The sequence below is a fragment of the Chiloscyllium plagiosum genome, chromosome 36 (genome assembly GCF_004010195.1).
Source record: "Chiloscyllium plagiosum isolate BGI_BamShark_2017 chromosome 36, ASM401019v2, whole genome shotgun sequence".
NCBI classification, from domain to species: Eukaryota; Metazoa; Chordata; class Chondrichthyes; order Orectolobiformes; family Hemiscylliidae; genus Chiloscyllium; species Chiloscyllium plagiosum.
This window is the reverse complement of record NC_057745.1, coordinates 5,617,592-5,645,128: the sequence shown is the minus strand read 5'-3', so window position 1 is coordinate 5,645,128 and position 27,537 is coordinate 5,617,592. Positions and strand designations below refer to the sequence as shown.

Sequence of the window (27,537 nt, the reverse complement as noted above, 5' to 3'; positions counted from 1 at the left end):
TCTTACTACATTCATCTCCGTTACCAAAATATGGTGATAATCAGGGTGATCCTAACCCATTGAAGTGCTAACGTGCTCTCAATAGTTGTTCCATAGTCCCTCCAGTATCTTTTCCAATTGCATAATGGGAACCTTGACTGATCTTTCCGTAAACTGAGATCTTATCCCTGATCACCATCTATTGATCACTGTAAGAATGTGTGCCTGTGGGGACAAAGTTCGACGTGATTGGGTTGCCCTGTGTGCTAGGTTGGACCAGTCAAACTTAGTGTCCTAGCTTACCTTTGTGTAAAGGTAAAGTCACCATTGTCCTATCTCTCATTAGAGTGCCAGAACTGGTGGTGAGTTTAACCTGAGGGTCACCACTCCTTAGTTGAAAGGGCAATATTGAGAGGGTGGGAGCCTCATGGTAAGCTCAGCTGGTGTCTGAATTGAACCTGCACTGTTGACAATGATACTGCCTTGTAATCCAGCCATCCAAGTTAACTGAGCTACATTTCTAAAGATCGCTGATGTCCGTGGAACTGTTATTCACATTGAGTGACCATGCATGTGAGAGCAACATCAAGAGAGAAAGTTGGATAAACCATCTTCAAAGCTTGCTCCCTCCACTGCCACTGCATAGCAGCAGCAGTGTGTACCATCTGCATCTCAAGAAAACTTGTTTGACAACAGCTCACAAACACTTGGCCTCTGTCAAGTGAAGCTTGGGCAGAAAATACATGGGAGCACCATCACCACCACCATTCCCCTCTGACTGACATATCGTCCGAACTGGATAGGCACATGGAAGATAGTACAATGAAGGGTATGTAGGTTAGTCTGATCTTAGAGTAGGGTATAATGCGGGCACAACATTGAGGGCTGAAAGACCTGTACTGTGCTGTACTATTCTATGTTCTAACTTGGAAATATATCGTTATTCCTTCACTGTCGCTAGTCAAAATCCTTGAACTACTTCCCTAACAGCACGGTGGGTGTCATACCCACTGAGGGGTACAGTGATATAAGGAAGCAGCTCACTGTCACCATCTTCTCAAGGACCGTTAGACATGAGCAGTCAATGCTAGCCCAGTCAGTGTTACCCACATCCCAAGAAGAGTCTTTGACTTCATATTTTTATTTATATAATTTTTCTATTTTAAGTTGAGAAATTGAAAACGTTCATCCTTCCTGTGATTCCCATGTTGCACTGTCTAACTGCCTGATGAGGTTTGCCTCCACCATGTCACATCCAGTGTCTAAGAGTCATACAGCACGGAAGCAGACCCTTCGGTCCAACCAATCCATGCTGACCATAATCCCACCTGCTGCGCTTAGCCCAAATCCCTCCAGTTTTTATTCCTGTGTTTATCTGAATGTCTTTTAAATGTTAAAACTGTACCCACATCCACCACTTTCTCTGAAGGTTCATCACACACACACAAACACACATATTCTCTCTCACACACACAGTCATGCACACACACACTCACAAACCAAAATTGTAGTTCGAGTATAGAAAAGGTTGAGAGTAGGGAGGTCCGAAATCAAGTTTCAGGGATGCAAGAAGGCACTGGCAAACAAGAAGTTGGTTTGAAGTGTGTCTACTTCAAAGCAAGGAGCATCCGGAATAAGGTGGGTGAACTTGCAGCATGGGTTGGTACCTGGGACTTAGATGTTGTGGCCATTTCGGAGACATGGATAGAGCAGGGACAGGAATGGTTGTTGCAGGTTCCAGGATTTAGATGTTTCAGTAAGAACAGAGAAGATGGTAAAAGAGGGGGCAGTGTGGCATTGTTGGTCAAAGACAGTATTACAGTTGCAGAAAGGATGTTTGGGGGACTCGTCAACTGAGGTAGTATGGGCTGAGGTTAGAAACAGGAAAGGAGAGGTCACCCTGTTGGGAGTTTTCTATAGGCCTCCGAATAGTTCCAGAGATGTAGGGGAAAGGATAGCAAAGATGATTCTCGATAGGAGTGAGAGAGACAGGGTAGTTGACATGGGGGACTTCAACTTTCCAAATATTGACTGGGAACAGTATAGTACGAGTACTATAGATAGGTCAGTTTTTGTCCAGTGTGTGCAGGAGGGCTTCCTGACACAGTATGCAGACAGGCCAACAAGGGGCGAAGCCACATTAGATTTGGTATTGGGTAATGGTACCGGGCAGGTGTTAGACTTGGAAGTAGATGAGCACTTTGGTTATAGCGATCACAATTCTGTTATGTTTACTTTAGTGATAGAAAGGGATAGGTGTATACCACTGGGCAAGAGTTACAGCTGGGCGAAAGGCAATTACAATGCGATTAGGTAAGATTTAGGAAGCATAGGATGGGGAAGGAAACTGCAGGGGATAGGCACAATAGAAATGTGGAGCTTATTCAAGGAACAGCTACTGTGTGCTCTTGTTAAGTATGTACCTGTCAGACAGGGAGGAAACTGTAGAGCGCAGGAGCCATAGTTTACGAAGGAAGTGGAATCTCTGGTCAAGAGGAAGAAGAAGGCTTATGTTAGGCTGAGATGTGAAGGCTCAGTTAGGGTGCTTGAGTGTTACAAGGTAGCCAGGAAAGACCTAAAGAGAGAGCTCAGAAGAGCCAGGAGGAGACATGAGAAGTTGTTGGCAGATAGGATCAGGGTAAACCCTAAGGCTTTCCATAGGTATTTAAGGGATAAAAGAATGATGAGAGTAAGATTAGGGCCAATCAAGGATAGTAGTGGGAAGTTGTGTGTGGAGTCAGAGGAGATAGGGGAAGCACTAAATGAATATTTTTCGACAATCTTCACTCTAGAAAACGACAATGTTGTCGAGGAGAATATTGAGATCCAGGCTACTAGACTAGGTGGGATTGAGGTTCACAAGGAAGAGGTATTAGAAATCCTGCAGAGTGTGAAAATAGATAAGTCCCCTGGGCCAGATGGGATTTATCCCAGGATCCTCTGGGAAGCCAGGGAGGAGATTGCCGAGCCTTTGGCATTGATCTTTTTGTTGTCATTGTCTACAGGAATAGTGCCAGAAGGCTGGAGGATAGCAAATGTGGTTCCCCTGTTCAAGAAGGGGAGTAGAGACAATCCTGGTAATTATAGACCAGTGAGCCTTACTTCAGTTGTTGGTAAAGTGTTAAAAAAGGTTATAAGAGATAGGATTTATAATCATCTAGAAAAGAATAATTTGATTAGGGATAGTTAGCACGGTTTTGAGAAGGGTAGGTCGTGCCTCACAAACCTTATTGAGTTCTTTGAAAAGGTGACCAAACAGGTAGATGAGAGTAAACCGGTTTCTGTGATGTATATGGATTTCAGCAAAGCATTTGATAAGGTTTCCCATAATAGGCTATTGTACAAAATGCAGAGGAATGGGATTGTGGGAAATATAGCAGTTTGGATCAGTAATTGGCTTGCTGAAAGAAGACAGAGGGTGGTGGTTGATGGGAAATGTTCATCCTGGAGTCCAGTTACTAGTAGTGTACTGCAAGGGTCGGTGTTGGGTCCACTGCTGTTCGTCATTTTTATAAACGACCTGGATGAGGGCATAGAAGGGTGGGTTAGTAAATTTGCAGATGACACTAAGATTAGATTAGATTAGATTACTTACAGCGTGGAAACAGGCCCTTCGGCCCAACAAGTCCACACCGACCCGCTGAAGCGTGACCCACCCAGACCCATTCTCCTACATTTACCCCTTCACCTAACACTACGGGCAATTTAGCATGGCCAATTCGGTGGAGGTCGGTGGAGTTGTGAATAGTGACGAAGGATGTTGTAGATTACAGAGAGACATAGATAAGCTGCAGAGCTGGGCTGAGAGGTGGCAAATGGAGTTTAATGCAGACAAGTGTGGGGTGATTCACTTTGGTCGGAGTAACCGGAATGCAAAGTACTGGGCTAATGGTAAGATTCTTGGTAGTGTAGATGAGCAGAGAGATCTCGGTGTCCATGTACACAGATCCTTGAAAGTTGCCACCCAGGTTGACAGGGTTGTTAAGAAGGCATACAGTGTTTTAGCTTTTATTAATAGAGGGATCGAGTTCTGGAGCCATGAAGGTATGCTGCAGCTGTACAAAGCTCTGGTGCGGCCACACTTGGAGTATTATGTACAGTTCTGGTCACTGTGTTATAGGAAGGATGTGGAAGCTTTGGAAAGGGTGCAGAGGAGATTTACTAGGATGTTGCCTGGTATGGAGGGACGATCTTACGAGGAAAGGCTTAGGGACTTGAGGCTGTTTTCGTTGGAGAGAAGAAGGTTGAGAGGTGACTTAATAGAGACATATAAGATAATCAGAGGGTTAGATAGGGTGGATAGGGAAAGCCTTTTCCAAGTATGGTGACGGCGAGCACAAAGGGGCATAGCTTTAAATTGAGGAGTGATAGATATAGGACAGATGTCAGAGGCAGTTTCTTTACTCAGAGAGTATGCACACAAGCACTCACACACACACAGACACAAACACACACTCAAACACAAATACACACACGCACAAACAAACACACAGTCTGGGGATTGAATAGCATTTCTTTGCACAGACTGATCGTTATGTGTGAGTGTGTTTTTGTGTGTGTTAATGTAAGAGTTTGTGTGTTTGTGTGTGCATGTGTGTTTGTGTGTGAGAGTGTGCGTGTGTTAGATTACATTAGAAGTAATCTAATCTAATCTAACACACGCACACTCTCACACACAAACACACATGCACACACAAACACACAGACAAACTCTTACGTAAACACACACAAAAACACACTCACACATAATGATCAGTCAGAGCAAAGAAATGCTACTCAATCCCCAGACTGAGCAATGTTTTTCTGACATTGCCCTGCATTGGGAGAGCTGCAATGTTGGACTCACCATAAGAGCTAGGAGCAGGTGTTGGCCATTCAGCCCTTGAGCCTGCTTTGCCATTTCATATGATCACATGGCTGATCTCAGCCTCACCTCCACTCTCCTGCCCACTCCCCACAGCCCTTTACCCATTACCAATTGAAAACGATCTATCTCTACCTTAAATTTACTCAATACCCCAGCATCCACCTCACTTTGGGGAGTGAATTCCATAGATTTACAACCCTTTGAAAGAAGTATTTTTTCCTCATCTCTGTTTTAAATTTGCCATCGTTTAAATAAAACTGTGACACGAGATTGCCCCAAATGAGGAAATATTCTTTCTACATCAATTGTTTCAATTCCCTTTAGCATCTTATATATCTCAATTAGATCTCCTCTGATCCTTGTAAGCTCCAGAGTGTATAAGCCTAAATTGCTCAACCTCTCTTCAGAAGGCAAATCTTTCATCTCTGGAAGGTGAACCTCCTCAGAACGGCCTCCTCTACAACTACACGTCACCTCGAGTAAAGGGACGAGGAGGAAGTTCTTTTTTATGAGTTTGGAGATGCCGGTGTTGGACGGGAGTGTACAAAGTTAAAAATCACACAACAGCAGGTTATAGTCCAACAGGTTTAATTGGAAGCACACTAGCATCGCTCCGAAAGCTAGTGTGCTTCCAATTAAACCTGTTGGACTATAACCTGGTGTTGTGTGATTTTTAAACTTTTTTATGAGGGCAGTGTATCTGTGAAATTCTTCACCACTGAGGGCTGTCGAGACTGGGTCATTAAGTACATTCAAGGCTGAGATAAACAGATTCTTAATCTGGAAGAGAATCAAGGGATTTGGGAAAGGGCAGGAAAGTGGAGGTGAGGATAATCAGATCAGCCACGATCTCTCTGAATGGCAAAGCAGACTCAATGGGCTGAATGGCCTACTTCTGTTCCTATCCCTTATGTTTTATGGTCAGTGGTGATTGGCATTTTTTATATTTTATATTCTTTTATTAGAACGCATTTTCTAAGCCACATGTGGAATGAGCTCAGGTTTGTAGCAAACTCCACTGTTTTAAAGAACTGTATATATTAACAAAATGGAAAGTGACTGCAGGTTTAACCTGAGTCGGTGTTTCAGGTAAGGAGAATTTTAAAATGCATTGGTTTTGTTCTCTTTTGAGCTGTGTTATTTTGTTGTGCACTTTCTGAAAATGAAAGGACCCAGCAATGCCAGACCCAGTAACCCAACATGACAGAAGGAGGCTTATCGGCCCATCATACTTATACTAACTTCTTATAGGAGATTGCAATTATTTCCATTTGCTGACTCAAACTTAAAGCTCTGCAAGTGCCTTCACTTTTAAAGCATTAATCAAATTTCCTTTCAACGTTGAATCTTTTTCACCTCAGGCAACACAGCCCCAGATCTTCCCAACTCTCTAACCAAATGAAACATTCCCCTTCTTTCGCATCTCGTTCTCATTGTCCCTGATTGATGTTGTCAGTACATAAACCTGCCAAACCCAATTCACTTGGGAGCAGGTTATCTCCTTCTTCTGTTCATCTGATCTACCTTAACACACAGAGGTTTTTATTCCAGCTTTTCGGGGTTAAGTTGACAGAAAATCAGGAATTATCTCGGAGGCAGAAACTCCCTTTGTTGTATTTTTGACTCCAATCCCAGGTGTGGGATTGAACCCACTGTCTAAGTAACTCCAAGGCAAGAGTGCCACTGAAGTGAATCAGCGGTCACTCAAGGGAGGTAGTGCCTTGTAACACTGTGTCCTGTGACTAGTATTTTCAATATTAATTCATTTTGCTCGGTGTGTTTTTCAGTTGACAGAATCTGTTATAAATAGTTGAATAGTGTAGTCTGCCTTCTAAACTAATAGGCAATCAGCCAGTCAAGGCTGTTTGTGAGGCCTACTAGAGTGAGTGAGAGAGAGAGAGAGAGACGCATTTATCTGGCATCATCTTCATTCATGGAAATATTGCTTTAAAGTGAAGTGGAATGACTCATAGGTCAAGGTTTATCTGATGACCTTGGCTGCAGCTTTTTAACATCCCAAATGGTTATTGCGTGGGATTTTCTTTTATTAAACCTGCACAAATCATCTGCTTTCTTCAGAAGTGCTGTTTGACTCCAGAGTTCCCTATCTACAATCTAATCTGTTGCCTCCTCCACTCAAAGGTTCCCAATCCACCGGCATTTTCCTGGATTATCCCGATATTAAAGATTGATTTCTTTGATGCAGCTGCAAACAATGTAGAATTAAAAACATCATGAGACTTTTTAATCTTTTAATCCTAAATTTCTTCAAAGAGTTTTCTTTGGAATTTATAGAGGAATTGGAAATGGAGGAGGAAGTTGCTGGAGCAGTTGGAGGCAGGGGGATTTGCTTGCTAAATTAGAAAGGGAGAATGGAGACAGGGAGCATCTTTCATTATCACACTCCCTATTGTATAACGAATGAAACTTAGATTTGCGTTTGATGAGAATTGCCAGGTTTCTGACCTACACAGAGATCCACGTGATTTGTTTCACCCCAAACAAGGTCACGCCGAGTCATTGTAAAAGTCTGCAGGTATTGAGAAGCCAGAGGAGCAGCTGGGGTTCATTATTAGCCCTGTCATCTCGGTGTTACGTTGTCTGGTTGAATGAGAACGCACCACTCATTTCTCAGAGAAAAATCTCCCAAGTCTGCCGGTGCCCATAAACCAGAGGTGTCTTCAAAGGCTTGGACACATTTTTAGGATGGAAGGTGGGTATTTACCGTAGGATTTTCTGGGCAGTTTAGGTGGTCAGAAGACTGATAGGATACCCAAAAGATCATTACATGAAGGCCCTAACCCATTGATGGTCACATCAACTGAAGCTACACCTCTTGTGGGCGGGCATAGGTCACTATGACGATCTGTGGGCCTGTCAACACCAGAAGCAATGACACCAGGTAACCCCTCTGGGTGCTGTGGCCTCTCAAGCTGCATCTCACCATTTGGTCTCTTCAACCATTAGCAAAAGTACAGTCAATGTTCCCTGAACCCCTCCCAACACTGACTGGTTTGACGCTGCACGTTTCCCAGATGCCAGGATACTGGTGTCATGTCTGGGAGGTCAGTCTTACCCTTCAGCTCCTCCACATCAGGAAGGTAAGCAACAACAATGAATCGTCCGCAGTCTATCTGGGTCACTTTAATCCACCTGGAGCTCACATTACACCCACCTTGAAGTTGATGGTAAATAAAATTGGGATTGGTGCAATTGCATGGTCCTCCTCCTTCAGTTAAGAGCAATGTGTTTGATGTCCAATTTACATTTGTTAAACGTCTGGATAATCCACTCAAAAAAAGAGACAGACTCCAAAATCATTGAAATATTTTACACACAACTTCTCAGCGTATATCTTCCTGACCTCATTTGACAATGTGGAAAATTGCCCAGGTATGTCCTGCACATAAAAAGCAGGACAAATCCAACCCACCAAATGCCACCCAATCAGTCTACTCTCGATCATCAGTAAAGTGATGGACGGTGTCAGTAACAGTGCTATCAAGCAGCACCTGCTCAGCAACAACCTGCTCAGTGTCGCCCAGTTTGGGCTCTGCCAGGGCCACTCAGCTCCTGACCTCATTACAGCCTTGGTTCAAACCTGGACAAAAGAGCTGAATTCCAGAGGAGAGTGACAGCCCTTGACATCAAGGCCACATTTGACTGAGTGTAGCATCAAGGAGCCCTGGCAAAAAACTGAAATCAATGGATATTAGGGTGCAAAGTCTCCACTGGTCGAAGTTGTACCTGGCACATAGGAAGATGGTTGTGGTTGTTGGAGGTCAATCATCTCAGCTTCAGGAGACCTCTGCAGGAGTTCCTCGGTTAGTATCCAAAGCTCAACCACCTTCAGCTGCTTCAACAATGACCTTCCCTCCATTATAAGGTCAGAAGTGAGGATGTTAACCGATGATTGCACAATGTTCAGCACCATTCACAACTTCTCAGATAGTCCATGTACTTTGTCCCTACCCCTCCCACACATCCAGCAAGCCCTTTCCATATCCAACAACTTCTCTAACCTGAACTGAATATAACACTACAAATCAGTTTAGGAAATTGGCTCTAACCAAAGTCTGTTGAGATATGGCTAACGTTCAAATGGTCAGATTGATTGCATCTGCCTCAGTGTAACCTATTGATTCTAACTGTAAGTTGTTCAGGAGCATTGACTGATGGCTATAAACAGAAAATGCAGCATATGCTCCCCACCATCTGTGGGGAGAAACAGAGTTAACGGCCTTTCATTAGGCTAATGAAGCTCTCTCCTGGCTGGAAGAAGATGTGCTGTTTATTTGCTGTACTGAGGAACAGCAGTGCTGTTCAAATGCCTTTAATTGTAGGAATTTCTAATAATGACACTTGCTCTCATAATCTCATCTGACACAAGAACATCATCCTATTATAAATGAAATCAGGAAACGCTGGAGAAACTCAGCAGGTCTGGCAGCATCTGTGAAGAGAGAAACTGTTGACTCAAGAGTCCAGTATGACTTCTTCAGTGTTTTGAAGAGTATTGTTGGATTCAAAATGTTAACTCTGTTACTGTCTCTACAAATACTGCTAGATCTGCTGAGTCTCTCCAGCATATTCTGATTGTTATTTCACATTAATCCACAGTATTCTGCTCCTGTTAAAAATCCAGACTTTTTTTGCTGGCAGTCTAATCTGTGCTGCTCACAACCTCCTGGAGTTGGTGTATTTTATATCAGTTACACATTAGTCCTGACCCTTAATGAAAACTGAGATTCATTCTAGGATAAGTGTCCGTTGCTGCATCAGATGATTTTAATCCCGTCTCTCCATCAGTAAGGTTTGGCTTCTAAATTTGAAGGGGAGAGCTTTGGTTTTGCCAAACTCATGATCAGTTATCATGTTGATGGAATAGGTCCCAGTTGCAATTACAAAATATTTTGATGGAGATATTCATTCAGACTATACATTGCAACCAATGCATACTTCAGCAAAAAGTGTACAAATGTGAGAAATCAAACATCATGGGGAGAGGAGACAAGCAGATGAAATTATAACTTGTGACCTGATTGATGAATATGCTTTGAAAATTTTAGCAGTGATTAGAAATAAATTCATTGATAATTCAGTTACCAGATTTCTATGTGGCCGGTTTACATTTAAACTTCTGGGCAGACCAAGCAAAACCAGGGAGGTGTCAGAGTCTAGATTAGAGTGCTGCTGGAAAAGCACAGCAGGTCAGGCAGCATCTGAGGAGCAGGAAAATTGACGTTTTAGGCAAAAGCCCTTCATCAGGAAGGTATCGACCAGAGAGGTATCAACCTAGCCCAAGCGATTCAGTTACATTCAATTCCTCTCAATTCTTTCTTTCCTAATATCCTTTCAGCGTTATTATAATAACATAATTCAACTAGTGTGGGAACAGTTGGTACATTAGAATAAAGGGTGCCTTACGGTAAAACTGATCAAATGGTTACTCAGGAACAGACAAAATAGTGATTAGGGTAATAAATAACATAAATGAACTAGTGTGTACAAAATAGGAAATTTATAACAGGCATCAAATTAGATCGCTTGATTAATGAAGTGATGATCTTCAGCACTCATACACATGATTAACTAGCTATGATTTATGCAAGTAATAAGCTACAGTGCTAAGGGTTTCTATAGCTGCTTATTCAAATCATTCACTGACATTCAGCAGTGTTGAAGAATGAAGCTGAAAGCAGCAGGAATAAGGGGTGGGAACTGTGATATAGGGAAAAAAAAGCAAAAGTGGATAGAGACAGGGAAGTCCAGAGAAAGGCAGAGACATGGCTTAGAAAGACAGGGAATGAGGTGGGTGAGGATGGGAAGATGTGGATAAGAGTGAGGGTAGAGAGCGGAAAGAAAAAACAGAGACAGAAAGAGAGAGAGCAATAGAAATACAAACGAGTGAAAAAGGCAAATAGGAAACTACCTATTGGTTCATCCAGCCTCTCTCTTAAAGGAACTAGAAGTACAGTTTTTGCAAGGGATAGGCAGTGGGGGTGATGGGTAAGGAATTCTATCATGTAAGAACCAAGTGGAAGAAGGAAAAAATTTAAGGTTGACAAATATTAGGAAATGACTTCCTGGTGAAACTAATATCCTGAGGATCATAATCAAGACTCCAGATTTGAAAGGAGTCATGATGGATCATTTAGGGTGATGGTTTGCTCTTATAAAGTGAGACTGATACCTAATTGCCTCCCTCCTCTCCGTGGTTACCTGGGAGAAGGAGCATGTAGTATCCATTTCAGGGCCCCCATGACCACTGGATACCAGAGAGACTGTGATATTATCATTACCCCCCAAGATCAATTTTTAACTTAAATTGTGAAGTTTCCTTTTAGGTTTGTCCACACAGCCCCTCTGAAGAGCATCCCACCCAGACCTACCCTCCTATCCTATCCCTGTAACCCTGCATTTCCCATGACTAATCCACCTACCCTGCAGATCCCTGGATACTATGGGCAATTTAGCGTGGCCGATCCACCCTAACCTGCACATCTTTGGACTGTGGGAGGAAACCCATGCAAACACAGGGAGAATGTGCAAACTCCACAGACAGTTGCCCGAGGGCGGAATCAAACCTGGGTCCCTGGCTCTGTGAGGCAGTAGTGCTAACCACTGAGACACTATGCTTTCTAACCACTGAGGCACTGTGCATCAATATCCATTTCCATCATAGCTATTGTGCTTCATGTCTATGTGAAAGACTTGGAGATGTTATAGAGGGAAGCAACATGTTTTATAGGTCAAGACTCTCTTTTGAATAATCTTAAGTAATCAGAATATTAAAAACAGAGAAAACAGCATCTTATTATTATTATTGAATGCGCTCATGTGATTTTTAGAAAGGTAAAATCACAGTGACCAGGACTTTTATTAGTTGAAGAAATGAGTATTCACATTACACAATGATGGCAGGGTAGAACATTATACATAGGCAAAAATAAAATGTACAGTGCATACATATCACAGAGTCTTTAACTACCATCTATTCTGAACAATTCTCACAAAGAGGTGGCTAATTCATCGCCTCACTATCCAAAAAGGCATCAACATTATCTAACTTGCCTACCCCCACGAAGTCTGGCCAATTAGCATTACCTCATATGAAAGTCTGTCTCTGTTGCCTGCGTTGGTTAGTTTAGATCCTGGAATCTCAGCCTATTTTATTTATTTCTTCAGTGTCTATTCTTTGCTAAAAGAGTTTTTCTTTTCATAATCCTTTACCACAATCACTCTGGGATTGCGATGTTACCATGACTTCCCTGCTAAGTTTTCATTTTACTGCAAAACTCACTGCTCCCAAGCAAATATCTGTCCCAACAATAGTCTTAATACTTGATGCTTGGCACATGGACTGAAATAATTAGATTTCTCCCCAGATTTCCTCCAGTGAAAATATAGACTTTCACAGATAAACAGACCTCTTCAGCCCAGGCAAAACAAGATGACAGTGTAAGTTATCCATGAATCAATGAGATTGTGTCAACCATAGTTAGATAATGGCCGTATTTTCTCGAAAGCATATTACGTGTGTACCTTTCTACATTCGCAGTTTATCTCTGCATATTCGTAATTGTTACTCAGCACAGAATATGAACAGTATTTTGTGAGTGTGAGATACAGTGTAGTAACAATGTGTTGGGGTGGTGGGTTTCACAGCATGTCTTGTGGTCTCCCAGGCAGTCGCTCAGAGAGGGACTACACCTTGGTCTCAGCCTGACAGCCAAATACAGAATCAGCTCAAGCTGAGCCAGAAATCCTCAACATTACAGTATTTGTGGATTCATTTATTAAAATAGTATTGTCAGTTGGTCACATTGACAGTCACAAACAAGCTTTTGGGTGAAGAGGGTTATGAGTGAGGTATCATAAGTGGATCAGGGTTATTTCAGTCTCCATCTTGTCTTCATTTTCATACCTCCATTGTGAATACCTATATCCATATCTTTAATGGGAACTGTCACTGATAAACCCTGGGTGCATTTGCACTGTGACAAGATTGCATAGACAGTTCCTGTTATAAAACAAATTTTTACATTGTAGGTTTCTAACAGGTGTAAGGTTTTTGTATATTATTCAGATATAGTTAGCGTTGACGACAGAAAATGCTGCAGGTACTCAGCAGGAACTATTCTGATCCCATTTTAATTATTGCCTGTAGCCCTATTAATGCACACACCCACCTGATTATACCCAACTGCTTCACAGCAAACTCTGTACAGACAGAAAATCGGAGTAGATTCATTCCTGACCTGCATTATTCAATTCTGTATCAAACAGTATAATTGCTAACTTCAGGCCAGCTGCTACTCTTTAGGTTTCTCTTCACCTTTTTATAAAAAGGTGAAATATCAAGATTGAAGGCAATAAATACATTTCACGGGGTTGGGGGAGGGGGGTGAGGAACTCAGAAACAGGCGGGTATTGCGGAGTGACTCCCCTGGTCTACACTGACACGGTCAAAGTGACTCAAACCTGGCTCTTTCACTCAGAGTTGGCCAATTCATTATTACTGGTTATGACATTTGAACATTAGCTTGCCCCTATTTGTTCAGAAGGTCCATGATCCAGAGAGTTCAAGCAAGTCCATATAAATGGAAACGTGTGCTTCATTGTGTAACATTCAACACATTGAGGAAGTGAACTCATTTGAAATGTTCCTGAGCATTCAAGCTCTTTTCTAGATACTTTCTGAATCAATCTATTCGGAGAAGTTATTACACATCTCTGAAGCAGTTGGGACTTAAACCTGGGCCTCCTGGCTCAGAGGCCAGTACATTGCCACTGTACCACATGAGCCCTGAGTCTCTTTTCCAATAAGCAGAGAATTTGCCATGTTAACTCTGCCCCTTCAAATACTTTCTGCATTCAATATTTTAATGTCTCGGTTCATACAGTTGTGGTTTCGAGGGGAAACAGTGGCAGCGTCCCCACTGCTGAACCAGAAGAACTTGGATACAAGTCACACCATCTCCACAGGTGTGTAAGAGCATATCAAAACAGATCAGTTATAAAATATCTACAATTATTGTTTAATTTTTCCCAGCGATAATATTGGGCTCACGGAACATTTGTGTACTGTCACCTGTTGGCATAATTAAGAATGAATTCCAGAGCAGACCAGGCAGTTAAATATGGTGGCTCCTGTATGTACTTTGGCTCTATGGGTAATCAGTGTCAAGATTCCCATTACTGAGCTGCAGGGCCATGACCTGTCCAAGGAATACACAGAAAACATGCTCAGCCTCTGATATTTGAGAATGTCAAAAACAGGAGAAAAAATATACCTATTAATATTCATAGGAACATGCAAGGTGGTTTATCATCTATGTACTTGTTCATTTGATGTACGGGAATTCTGATGTTGTTTGAAGATAGGACAGTGCCCTTTGAAATAGACACTAAATGTGAGGCCCAACTTCTCACTCAAAGTTTGAGTCAAAGACATAGTCTTACTCTTGATCTGTGAATGAACAGCAAGGTGACATCCTCCGGGCGATCTGATATTTTGGAACTGTTGAAACAGTGAAGGGAAATCACGCCTTCACTGATAGATGGAGGTGGGTAGATGTCCTCTGAGCTACAGGACTGAAGGCTTGTGCTATTCCACATTAATAAATCAATCCCAGAAATAACAGTGATACCTTCTGCTCTGCCACTGACTCTGCCACATTACAAATCTCCTGAGGGAAGGTTAGGCGAAGATTTGCTCTGCGCCAACAGAGCACGTGCACCAAATCTCTACAATCCCCCTCTAGCCGCTTATGGAGTTAGAGAGTCATACAGCACAGAAACAGGCTCTTCTGTCCAACTCGTCCATGCTGACCAAATTTCCCAAACTAAATTAGTCCCACCGATCCTCCATCACACATATGATCCTGAGCACAGCATACCCATGGTCCTAGTACCTTAAAGACTATAATCTTCTAAACCAAATACCATAATTCCCTCCTTGGCCTTGTCTTTGTAATTCTCCGATCCATTGCCAGTGTTTGGTTTGGTGAACCAACACCAAATTGACGACTAGCTACTGGAGCAGACTGCATGCCGGAATTGTCAGCCTGTGCTCCCTACAGCTGAGGCTGTGTGTTGGCATTGGCACTTTACAAGATGACACATTGTGGGGAACCTGAAGCTTGTGGGATGAAACCTCACTCCAGAGCTTCAGCCTGGGTCTCGGCTGGGTCTAGGCTGAAGCCACCGAGAGCAGTTGTCCTCTGATGGACAAGCCATCTTTTGGATGGGACAGTAAATTGAAAGGCAACAGGAAGTCTTCAGGTGCCAGTGGGTAATATCCCTTCCTCTGGGCCAGAAGGTCCAGGTGAGGTCCCACATCAGGGCTTTATTGCCACTGAAAGGGTGGAATACTGCAACCAAGTAGACTGTATCACGCTGTAAATTCTGTAGGAGGCTAGATGAGAGTGTGCAGCTGGCCAGCCAGGATTGGGTGGTCGTTACAGCACAGCAGTCTGCCTGCATTACAAGACTCAATGCACAGCTACCTGACAGCAGTAAGCATCCTCCTCATTTCCAGGGGCAACCACACACACACACACACACAAACTGAAAGGTTGCCAAGTCTTATTGGAATTCCTGAGCAGAATCATAGAATTGCTCTGATGGAGGCTGTTTGGCCCATTGTGCCTATACTAGTTCAATGACCAAGTGCCAATCTCTTGCCTTCGCTCCATACTCTTGCTTGCCTTTTCTATCCAAATTATCAATGAATGCCCACTTGAATGATTCATGTAATGGACTGTCTTCAACCAGCTCCCTCAAGCAAACACACCTTTCATGTCCCATCTCCAATATCTTTATAACTGAGTGTTTAAAGTAAATGGAAACAAGCATTAGTTTTTCTTAAAAATGCTTTGGCAATGGTTTTCACAGCCTGCACAGCAGGTGAATCTTGAATTCCTGAAGACTACATCCTAGCCCTGGAGACTCCATCTGTCTGGATAGACTCACAAGACCCCATGGCAACACTTATAGCAGGAAGTTCCTGTCCAACATTCCCTGCTGCAGCCAACATAAAATTACCCATCATTCATCTCAACTGCTGATCATAGGATCTTGCTTTGTCTAACTATGCTACTGTGCTTGCCTCCAATGACAGCACTGACTTCATTTCAACATTAATTCAATGTGAAAAGCTGCAGGACTCCATGAGAAACCATAGTATAAGAACAAGTGGAGGGCTCTTGTGGTCCAGCAGTAGTGCTCTACATCTGAGCCAGGAGGCCAGATTCAAGTCCCACCTGCTAGGGAGGTACAAAAGAGCATCTGTGAACAGGTTGATCAGGAAAATGCAAAAGATCTTTCACCGACCTTCTCTGTGGGTCTTCAAAACCATAGAACAAAGTGACGAGGCTACGGGGGAAGAGATGGGTATGCAGGCTACACCTTCTTGGAATCACTTTTCATTTCTCTCTACTGTATGATCTTCACTGACCTTCTCACAAAAGTGAAAACTAGACCCATTTAACAAGCAGGCATACTCAGATCCTGTAGACTGTCGGGGAGACATGATGATGGATTATTTATCAGACTTGTTCACATTTGTGACTGTATTGAATAAATATTCTAGTCTGTTATGCCAAGCATGTATCTGTGCCTTAATCCTGTTAAATGTGGTGGAGTTTGCAAAGTGCAAAAGTGTTAGTCTAATTATGTCTCTGGTTGCTCACCACACTGACTGTAATATTGGCAGTCACAAGGTGTTCATAGTGTTTGGAACATTTAGCCACCCATTCAATTCACACATTCTAATGTAATTGACGTCCAAGTGATTGTTCAAAATATCTGCTAGATTGGCAACTTGGAGTTGGAAAGGGAGAGGGGAAAATCTTGACTTTGTGCAATGATAATAAGTTATAACATTTCTAACTGCCCCAAGTTATATTTTCATGGACCACGTTTTGACAATATCAGCATCTTCCCCATATGTTACCAATGCTCTTTGTGCAAGAATATCTCTTCAGGAATTGGGGTCAGATGTTAGCTGAAATCTTGCCAATGGTTCAGTCAGAGTCTGTCTGGGAACAAGAAGCTAATCAGAGCATCAGTGATAGTGCTCCATCCTATATAGTGTTTTGCAAAATAATTCAATTGTATGGAAGAGGCCTGCCTTTATTTTCAGAAGTTGAATAAATCTTGCAATTACCATAACTTTTGTAAGAGAGACAGTTGACTGCATCTTATTCTCCTGTACTCATCAAGACAAACACAAGAATGCCAAATTTCAAGCAATCACAACAATCAGAATCAATCAGTCAGCCCATTAGCACTCTTTTCTCCTGTAGTATAAATTATTGTGAACACTTGAAATCTGGCATTCTTGCATGTGTCCTGATGTTTCCAGAGGAAAAGCTTCAGTCACATGTCTTTCTTTTCAACAACATTCAAGAACTGTACCATCAAGCAGTTATGAATATATAGTTCATAGTGTTCACTTTATCTCATTCGTAGCTTAGGCTTCATCTGGGATCAGGTGTTTAATTCAAACCAATTGAAGATGAAAAGGTTGGAGGTAGTGTATTGTAATCAGCCAGAACAGGGCTCTCTAGTCTTGCTACATGTTCCTAGGTATTCCGTGAAAGGTGAATGAGGACATTTACACAATGTAGTGATTCTATGGTGATTTCTATGTTGATTTCACTATCTGCTGCAGGAAAGTGGAAAAAATGTAAACACAATTTTGACAGCACATTCTCCCATTCTGCAACGTGATTGGCCCCTTTCTTATGAAAAGGGTCAAAGTTCATCAAGTACAGCTTTGGACGGAACTGTAACATCCCCTCCACTCTACCCCAACAATGGATCTCAGACACCAAGCTCAAACAACATCCTCTTCCTCGTTCAGAGTTTCAGTCTTTCCATTGGCCACACAATGGCCTTCTCAGGAGTTTGGTGTTGAACAGGGATCAAGTGAACTGGGACAGGAACTGACACAGCCCAAGATCATTTCAAAACCCTTGAAATTGGCAGCTGGAAGAAACATTATTCTATTCAATCTCAAAGGTGGCAAGGACAAAATAGGAGTTCTAGGTAGTTTTCAGTTGCCCCAACTCACCTTTTTGCCCAATATTTATGTGCGTAGACCCTTGCATTGAGATCATACTTGCTATTACAACTGACTTGTTCCTACAGACACAATCATTCAAAAGACAGACTTATATTTCAAGTGGAATCTACCGCCCACAGAGCAGTAATAAATTTGGGGCCTAAAGCCCTAAAAGGGACTGTAATATCCTCTTTAAAGGAAACTCAAGTTTATATAATCAAACCTTTCAACAATTTCCTACAGCACAAAATCTTTGTGGTGAGCCCCAGTATCTGGTGGTCCCCATTCACTAAAGTTGTGAGGGGCGAGATATTTTTGTACTCAATGTTTACAGACTGTCTGTGCTGGGGAGGTCTGGAGTCACCATCTCCATTTCACCCATTGTTTGTTTCCCAAGCTCCCAGCTCAGATACGGCACATCCAACCTACCATCATCATTAGGGACAATCTCAATTTACTGCATCATAGTTGGACATTTCCACTTCCAACACTAGACAATCTTAAGGCCTTCAAAGTGCTCGAAGTCAAACTGTAAGTAGATTTATTGGCCTGTGCCTGATCCAAGTTCTCTTATTTTAAAATGTCGCTTTATCACTAATAGTAGCACGGGCAAAACTCACAGTTGGCAGTTTGGAGCTGTGTGTTCACCAAACAAGAGGGAATTGGACTGGGCCTTACAGAGGAAGAGACAGACTGGGACTTACACAGGGAGAATCAGCCTGGGCTTTACAGAGGGAGAGTCAGACTGGGCCTTGCAGATGGAGAGTCAGACTGGGCCTTGCAGAGGTGGAAACAGACTGGGCCTTACATCCTATCTGTCATAGCTGGAGTTGAAATAAAGTGATGGGAGGTATTTTGTAGAGTGCTCACTCGATGGAGCAACAATATTCCATTCTAATGCTGCCATAACTACTCTGGATCTTGAGAATCTGTTTTCCATTGTAGGGACACTTGAATTTTAGACAGTAATGAGCTCAGTATGAAAGCCAGTCAGACTCAACGTTCGATGTTCCTTCATTAGCCTGTGTACTGTCATTACCCTGATACACTAGTTAGAGATTAATATTGGGGGATGGAGCTAACACAACTGTGATTAAATTGAGCAGGAGAGTCCACGATTGAGGTAGTGATACATGGACTGTACAAGGAGTAGATCTGATGGACCAAATGGCCTGATCTTGTTCTAAGTTCACGTATTAAAACTTCGCTTTAACCCTAGTAACTGCATGGGCAAAGCTCACAAAGACGGAATCTGTGAGGCACCTTGGAATATTTAATGTAAAACAGTTCACTAGCACAGAAATGTTTTAAATATATGTCTCAAAGTTGCTAATGAGAACAGGAAATTAGCTCGCCAGGTACCTGCTGGGATACAGTGCATAGACCATCTCAGATCTTGCATTAGGTTGTGCACATAGCTGAATAATTTTTTTGTTTTAAAAAAAAGACATGTGACTTCCAGTTTATCTTGTCTTTTGGGAAGGTGGGGAAGAATTCTATGTGTGCGCGTTTTTTAAAAACAGGCCCTATAGTACTGGGGGTCTTATAGCCTGCAGGTTATGGTATTTCAGTGATTTGCAGGAGGGATGAGGGAGTAGCTGTCAGCTCAAGTGCTCTTTGGGACGTTTCGCAAGTTTTTCAGCTCCAATTCCAATTGCCGTATTTTCACATCTTTCTGTGTCAACTCCTCCTTCAGTCTCCGGATCTCATCTTGCTGACGGAAGAACATTCGAAGGAGCTAAACAAATGACATTTTAAATAAATCAGTCCAAAGAATTCTAATTTAGTCCTCTTCCCTTCTCTCTCCCTTTACAATCTTCTTCAAATATTCTCATCCCTTCCTTCCCTGCTCTTCCATCTCCCCCTCCCTCTCATCCCCTTCATTTTCCCCTTTCATTTCCTCTCTCTCCTTGAAGTCTCCTTAGGAAGCATCATTTGATGGTATTCCATAAGCACTGATATATTTTGGATAATTATTATGGATCAGACCAGACCCCTTTAAAATATATTAGGAAGGTAGCCCAGAGCCTAATATTATCTTATTTTTAAAGGCAAATTTAAAGTGCCTTGTTCCACATGCAATGCCACTGGTCAAATGATTCGACATTAAGGAAAAACACAACTTATTTAAATGCTATAAGTAAGATACAAGCAAAACAGAGAACTTTGAATAATTTAACTCTACTGGAAAACTTCACAGAATAGTAGACACAGTAACCGGTTCTAACATAGCAACACAGTCTGTTCTGATATAACACAATAGTTCTGTTCCTATGTGATCCCGCATTATAAGAAAATCACATAATAGCAGCACCATTTGAACCAATGGGTCTGGAATCACATTATTAGCCAACATAGGTAAGGAAAGTTTGGTTTCTACAAATAATGGTCTAAATTCTTCAATCGCGTTATAGCCAATTTGTGTTGAAGAAATGCATGTTATAGCAGAATCAACTGTATAGCAACATGTGCAGACACGCCCTTGGCAAAAAGGCAAATTCAGAAAAATAGATTTATCTCAAAGGTAACCCAGCAGTGGAGAGAAACCCCAGCTTCTAGCTGTAACCGAGTGAGGGAAAAGATAGACTTCACTTCTTCAAGCTCAAAACAGCAATTGCTTAAAGCTAAACGTAAAAACCTTAGAAATCCTGGACTGTGAGAGCTGGTTACACCCATCCAGGCTGCTTCTATTGTTTCAACTTAAAAAATCCAAGTCCCTCACAAGTTGTTTACTTCGCTGGCTTGCCAAGTATGTAGCTTGGCACCTCTGTCTTAAAAGCTCTCTTTGAAAAAAAGAGGAGAAAATACACCTCTTAAAACCACAGCATCATCACAATAAGCTGCCCAGGTGCCACTGTGCCAACCTGGTCAGTACGTAATTGCACTCTACTCAGCACAATAAATGAATCCATTCTTGGTGTTACCATATACAAGCATTTTGTTGCAAGATAAAGCTCAGTAATGTTTCCCACTTCCTGGTCTTGCTTTACTGAGACAAGCTGTGATAGATTAATGGTTCCAGCAGTAATCAGAGACTAAGGATCGGAACTAATATCTAATCTGAATGAGTATAGGCCACTCTTCTCATTAAGGATTGGAAAAAACTCCATGCCCTCCTGCTTTTCATAAATCAGTCACGGGAGTGATTTCAAAGAGTAGTCAATGTTCTAACCTAAGAAATACAAAACAGAATTTGGTGCCCCCAAAAAATTCCCACAAATGACAGTGAGACAATTTCATTTTGTTGAGGGATAAATAATAGCTCAGACACCAGACACCTGCTCTTCTTCAAAACAGGGCAACCATAAAACCATAAGATATAGGAGCAGAATTAGGCCATTCGGCCCATCAAATCTGCTCCACCATTCAATCATGGCAGACATGTTTCTTAACCCCATTCCCCTGCCTTCTCTCCATAATCCTTGATCCTCTCACTAACCAAGAACATATCTATCTCTGTTTAAGTACACTCAATGACTTGTCCTCCACAGCCTTCTGCAGCAGTTGGTTCCACAGATAAACCATCCTTTGGCTGAAGAAATTCCTCTTCATCTCAGTTCCAAAGGGTTGGCCCTTCACCTTCAGGCTTCTCCTACAAGTGGAAACACCTTCTCCACATCCACTCTATCCAGGCCTCTTAGTATATTGTAAGTTTCAGTGAGATGCTCCCTCATCCTTCTAAACTCCACTGAGTACAGACCTAGAGTCCTCAACCTAGATCCTCATAACGGGATCCTTTACATCCATCTGAGGGGGCAGGTACAGCTTCAGATGGAGTCCTCATGTGAAGTTTGTCCCTGTGACTGTGCAGCAGTCACTCAGTACTACACTGGCGTGTCTGCCAGGATTTCTGTGTTCAAGCACTCAGTGTCTGACTCAGGACACAAGAGAGCTACCAAATAAGCCACAATTAACATTTCATGGCCAGTTCCTCAATCCTATAGATTTCAGTTCAGGGAGAAATGCTGACCAGGACTCTGGGGAGAATGGCCCTGCTCTTTCTGAAATATTCCAGTGACCCTTTCCCAGCCACTTGAGAGGGCAGATGGGGTTTTGATCTATCCAAATGGACAGGAGACACAAGGGTCAAAATGTGTGGTGCTGGCAAAGCACTGCAGGTCAGGCAGCATCCGAGGAGCAGGAGAATTGATGGCATTCCTGATGAAGGGCTTATGCCCAACACTCCTGCTCCTCGGATGCTGCCTGACCGGCTGTGCTTTTCCAGTGCCACACTTTTTGACTCTGATCTCCAGCATCTGCAGTCCTCACTCTTTCCAGGAGAGGCAAGGGCTTGGGAAGAGATCACAGTGAGTTCAAACTGCTGCCTGCAGGATTTCTCCGGACTCACCTCATTCTCCGTCCGAGGAGGCACGTTTTCTAACAGATCGATTCCGTTTACAACGACACTCTTCTTGTCCTTTTTAGGCACTTTGAAAGCAACGTTTGTTGATTTGTAACCTTCCTTCAAAGACATGAGAATTGGATCTGCGACACAAAACAAACCACACAAAGCATAAGAGCTCATGAAAACGGTTGACTTGAAATGACGAAACTAAAACAAAAGTTGCTGGAAAAGCTCAGCAGGGATTTTATTGCTGTTTCCAATTCCAGCATCTGCAGTGTTTTGGATTTTTTTGTTTAGAAATAACACAATCTTGATATGCTTGAAGTGTCGCATATTCCCACATCCAGATCACGGAATCCTAAAAAGAAATCAATTAACATTTCTTTCTCCCATAGACTATTTTGTTCTTAGCAAAATCAATGTTATGTTTCATATTAAAGTGTGTCACTGTCAAAGGATACAGGGAGGCCATTTCAGACTGAGAGGAAGAGAAATTTCTTCACCTGGAGACTGGTGTGTCTGTGGAATTCCCTGCCACAGAAAGTGGTTGAGTTTTTTTCAGAAGTTGTTAAATATAGTTCTTTGCGATAAAGAGATCAAAGGGTATTGAGAAAAAGCAGTAACAGAGAACTGAGTTGGATGATCAGCCATGAGCTTATTGAATGGCGGGGCAGGCTGGAAGGGCCGAATGGCCTATTCCTCTGACTACTTTTTATGTTTCTATGTCAATTATATATTTGAAAAATTCAGAACATGACTTTAGATGAAGCAAAACCAATATGCATTTATATAGCACCTCCAACATGACAAACTTGCAGTAGCATAATTGAATGAAATCTGATACAGAGCTAAGAGTGGAGAAATTGCATGTGTAACCAGCAACATGGTCGAAGTGTCAGGCTTTAAGGAAACTCTTAAAGGGGGGAGGAGAGAGGAGGTGATGTTGAAATATTCCAGAACCTGGGGATTGCTAGCATTTAAACAAGGGATTGATACCCAAACATAGTTGGAGGATCGTGATTAGAGTGCTCTTCAGGTAGGGTAGCACTGACCAAACCTTTGAATCAGGTGGTGTCATGGGACAATAATTAATGCACAGTTAATAAATGATGGACCAAATGTCCTCTTCTTCATCACTAACAGTGTTAATTGTGTGAAGTAAGGTTAAATATTGTTAAGGCAGTATAGACAGGAAGATTTTATACATGTTGAAACTTTTGTTAAAATGGATACTGATGAACTAACATTGACAGCAAGAGGGTCAGGTCACTTTTGTAACTTCAACAGAGATTATCCATCTTCCAAATTCTGAACTGAATAATAATGGGTTGGGAGTGGGGGGGGGCGGGGAGAGGGGAATCTCCCCTTGAATGGATGAACACTCCCTTCTGGAATTTCAACCTGCTATTGTCAGAGCTTACCTGAAAATTCAAATTTGGTTCCAAAATCCTGAGTTTGCCCGTAAAGACATCGGACCTTCTGACAGAGCAGCCAGAAGTACTTGTCTACAAGACCTGCTGAGCAGTGTTCTCTTCAATAAAACCACGCAATAAATCCAAGAATCCCACCCTCAGCTATCTAGGGACATAGGAACAAGAGTAGACCATTCAGCCCTTGAGCCTGTTCCACTACTTATCTGAAAGGGAAGTCGAGTGGAAAGAGATTCCTCCTTTGGACAGTCAAAGAAATGTGAACAGACAATGATTCCTTTGGATTTAATATGTTTTGAGAGTTCTCTTAAACTACATTTTTCGTGTGTGAATGTCATTGTATCAGTTTCTTTCAATGTGTGCATGTGACTAAATGTCCTCTTTAACATAAAACATAGAACATAGAACATTACAGCGCAGTACAGGCCCTTCGGCCCTCGATGTTGCGCCGCCCTGTCATACTAATCTGAAGCCCATCCCACCTACGCTATTCCATGTATGTCCATATGCTTGTCCAATGACGACTTAAATGTACTTAAACTTGGCGAATCTACTACCGTTGCAGGCAAAGCATTCCATACCCTTACTACGCTCTGAGTAAAGAAACTACCTGTGACATCTGTCTTATATCTATCTCCCCCCACTTTAAAGTTGTGTCCCCTCGTGTTTGCCGTCCCCATACTTGGAAAAAGGCTCTCCCTGTCCACCCTATCTAACCCTCTGATTATCTTGTATGTCTTTATTAAGTCACCTCTCAACCTTCTTCTCTCTAACGAGAACAGCCTCAAGGCCCTCAGCCTTTCCTTGTAAGACATTCCTTCCATACCAAACAACATCCTAGTAAATCTCCTCTGCACCTTTGTTCAGTTCTCCCGCAAAAAGGTGTTCGCTGGTAGTTTTTGTAAAAAAAACTGACCACACAGTAATGGGGGCTTCAGAAACACAAACATCTCCTTTATCAAATATCTATACAACACTGATGACGGATAGGAGGGAAGGGGATTTGGAGGTTTACACTTTTTTTCTCCTCCTGTGTCTGTGACTTCAAGTGTGGATAATTACTCAAGTACATATAAAAAGAAATTTATTAAATAGTTGAGTCAGGAATGCTATAATGTTTAATTTTGTGAATAAGCCTGAAATTCAGTAAAGCTTGACTTCTGGTGTCCTCCTACAGGGTCCTCAGCACAGAAACAGACCCTTCGGCCCAACCAGTCTATGCCGAACATAATCTCAAACTAAACTAATCCCACCTGCCGGCTCCTGGCCCATATCCCTCGAAAGTTTTCCTATTCACGTACTTATCCAAATGTCTTTTAAAAGTTGTTCATTCCACACACAAACCACCCTCTGTGTAAGGAATCTGCCCCGATGTCTTTTCTAAATCTCCCTCTTCTCATCTTGAAAATTTCCCCCTACTCTTGAAATGCCCCATTCTAGGGAAAAGACAACTGCCATTGACTCTATCTATACCCCTCATTATTTTATTAACTTCTATCAGGTCGCCTCTCAACCTCCTACGCTCCAGTGAAAGAAGGCCCAGCCTTTCCAGCCTTTCTTTATAACTCAAACCTCCCATACCCCTGGTAAATCTCTTCTGAATCTTCTCCAGCTTAATAATATCCTCCCTATAACTGGGTGACCAGAACTGGACACAGTATTCCAGGAGAGGCCTCACTAACAGCCTGTACAACCTCGACATGACATCCCAACTCCTATACTCACAAAAGCTAAGCAATGTTGGCAAGCATGCCAAACACCTTCTTAACTACCCTGTCTATATGGGATGCAGACCTCAAAGAATGATGGTGTTGAACCCCTCGGTCTCTCTGTTCTACAACACGACCCAAAGTCCTCGCCCATGTGGCTACCTGGAATACTTGCTTACTCCAATGCAATTTGCATCTTTTGAAGTGAGGTTACAAAGTCCTGCCCCAGTGGAAGAGCAGAAAAACACAAGGAACATACTGTGACTGAGATGCAGAAGATTGGAGCTGGAAAAGATCACATTGCAAGGACAGGGTGATACCGTGGAAGGGTCTATATGACAATTCCCATTCTGGCTCCCAATTCCCACCCAGTGAATGTAAACATGTTACTGTGGCTTTTGGAATGACACCAGGATTTGGTACAAACGTGTTGCTTTTCACAGTTGAATAGCCTGTTAACATTAACATCCGGGTTCTCGCAATTAGCTACTCGAGTGAGGTATCAAAATGCAACATGAAGAGGAGCTAGGACAGGGGATTTGGAATCTTACCTGAAAAACTCTGAAAGGAAAAAAATTATGTCATTAAACGAGAGAAATTTAATTGGATATTGAAGGAGAAGTATATGTTGATGAGGTGGAAGACAGTAAGGTGAGGAGGGTTGCTCGTACACAGAATAACCAGCATAGATCTCACTAAAGGAAATGTTGGGCATTTATATAGTGCCTTTCACAACTCAAAACCCTAAGAGCAAATTAAGCTCTTTCGTGGTGTAGTTTAATGTAGGAAATGGGGTGGTCAATTTGTACAAAGCAAGATCCCATAAACAGACCTGCGACAATAACAATTTAATCTGTTTCTGTGATGTTAGTTAAAGGGTCTGGGGAGAACTTGCCTGTCCTTCACAATAGTGCCATAGAGTCTGTAAGACCCACCCAAACAGGTCACTGAGGCTTCAGTTTAATAGCTATTCAGAAAGGTAGCATCTCTGCTAGTGCAGCACTCCCTCAGCACTGCATCGAAGCACCATCCTTCAATTAGGTACTCAAACCCTGGAGTGATTTGTGTTATCAACTGAACTGCAGTCTGTTTCTTTACAATTTTACTCTATTCCATTTGTTAAAAAATGTTAACAACCACACTCGACTCAGTATGCCGCCCAGATGAGAAGGACAAAAATCTACCTCACTGTTTCTTCGTAATTTGTGCTATGACCAGTTTGAGCAGGATTACAACTCAAGCAGAATGGGTGTGGAATCACAAGTACAGGATCATGATTATGGATTTGACATATGACGTGGTCCTAATATAAATTCTTTACAACACTGACAAACAAATCCTCAGGCCACAGGAGTCCGATCCTGAAACATTGGTGACTCAGAGGCTGTCACCAACTAAGCCTCAGTTGATTCAGTCGAGGAAGGATGGGAGGAGGCTTGAGTACAACATTAACCCAGACACACACTGATTGAATTAAATGGCTTGTTCTTGCACTGCATATTCTCTGAAATGTTTGCATGATACACCATGATCCAGCCTTTATAATACAGTGAAACCTCCCATGGGAAATGTGAGGTGCACCACAGATGACCTTATTGAGATTTATAAAATCATGAGGGACATGGATAGGGTAAATAGACAAGGTCTTTTTTCTGGGGTGGGGGAGTCCAGAACTAGAGGGCATAGGTTTAGGGTGAAAGGGGAAAGATTTAAAAGGGACCTAAGGGACAACTTTTTCACGCAGAAGGTGGTGTGTGTATGGAATGACCTCCAGAGGAAGTGGTGGAGGCTGGTACAATTACAGCATTTAAAAGGCATCTGGATGTGTATATGAATAGAAAGGGTTTCCAGGGAAATGGGCCAAATGCTGGCAAACGGGACTAGATTAGTTTAGGATATCTGGTCAGCATGGACGAGTTGGACCAAAGGGTTTCTGTGCTGTACATCTCTATGACTCCAATTATTTTCCTTCAGTTTGGCAGTTGATTCCTAATGTAGACCTTTGAGGTTCATCAGCAAATAACTTTAAAGATTAAATGAGTCGCAATCATAGTAATTGCAAGTTTTGGGGTTTGTAGGTTGATGTCCAATTGTACTTTAATCCTGGCTGTAATTGTCATCAGAATTGCATGAAC

General features: G+C 42.3%; 1 protein-coding gene across 1 annotated transcript in view; it reads right to left on the bottom strand.

The window, feature by feature from the left end:
* Positions 1 to 11,663: 11,663 nt before the first annotated feature.
* LOC122540839 (coronin-2B-like) overlaps positions 11,664 to 27,537 on the bottom strand; it is a 56,546-nt gene continuing 40,672 nt past the window's right edge. The window contains exons 8-9 of the mRNA XM_043677056.1: positions 22,267 to 22,403; positions 11,664 to 19,656 (exon numbers count right to left, since the gene is read on the bottom strand). Coding sequence (XP_043532991.1) covers positions 19,525 to 19,656; positions 22,267 to 22,403 — 269 coding nt within the window. The 3' untranslated portion in view covers positions 11,664 to 19,524. The remainder of the gene's footprint in view (positions 19,657 to 22,266; positions 22,404 to 27,537) is intronic.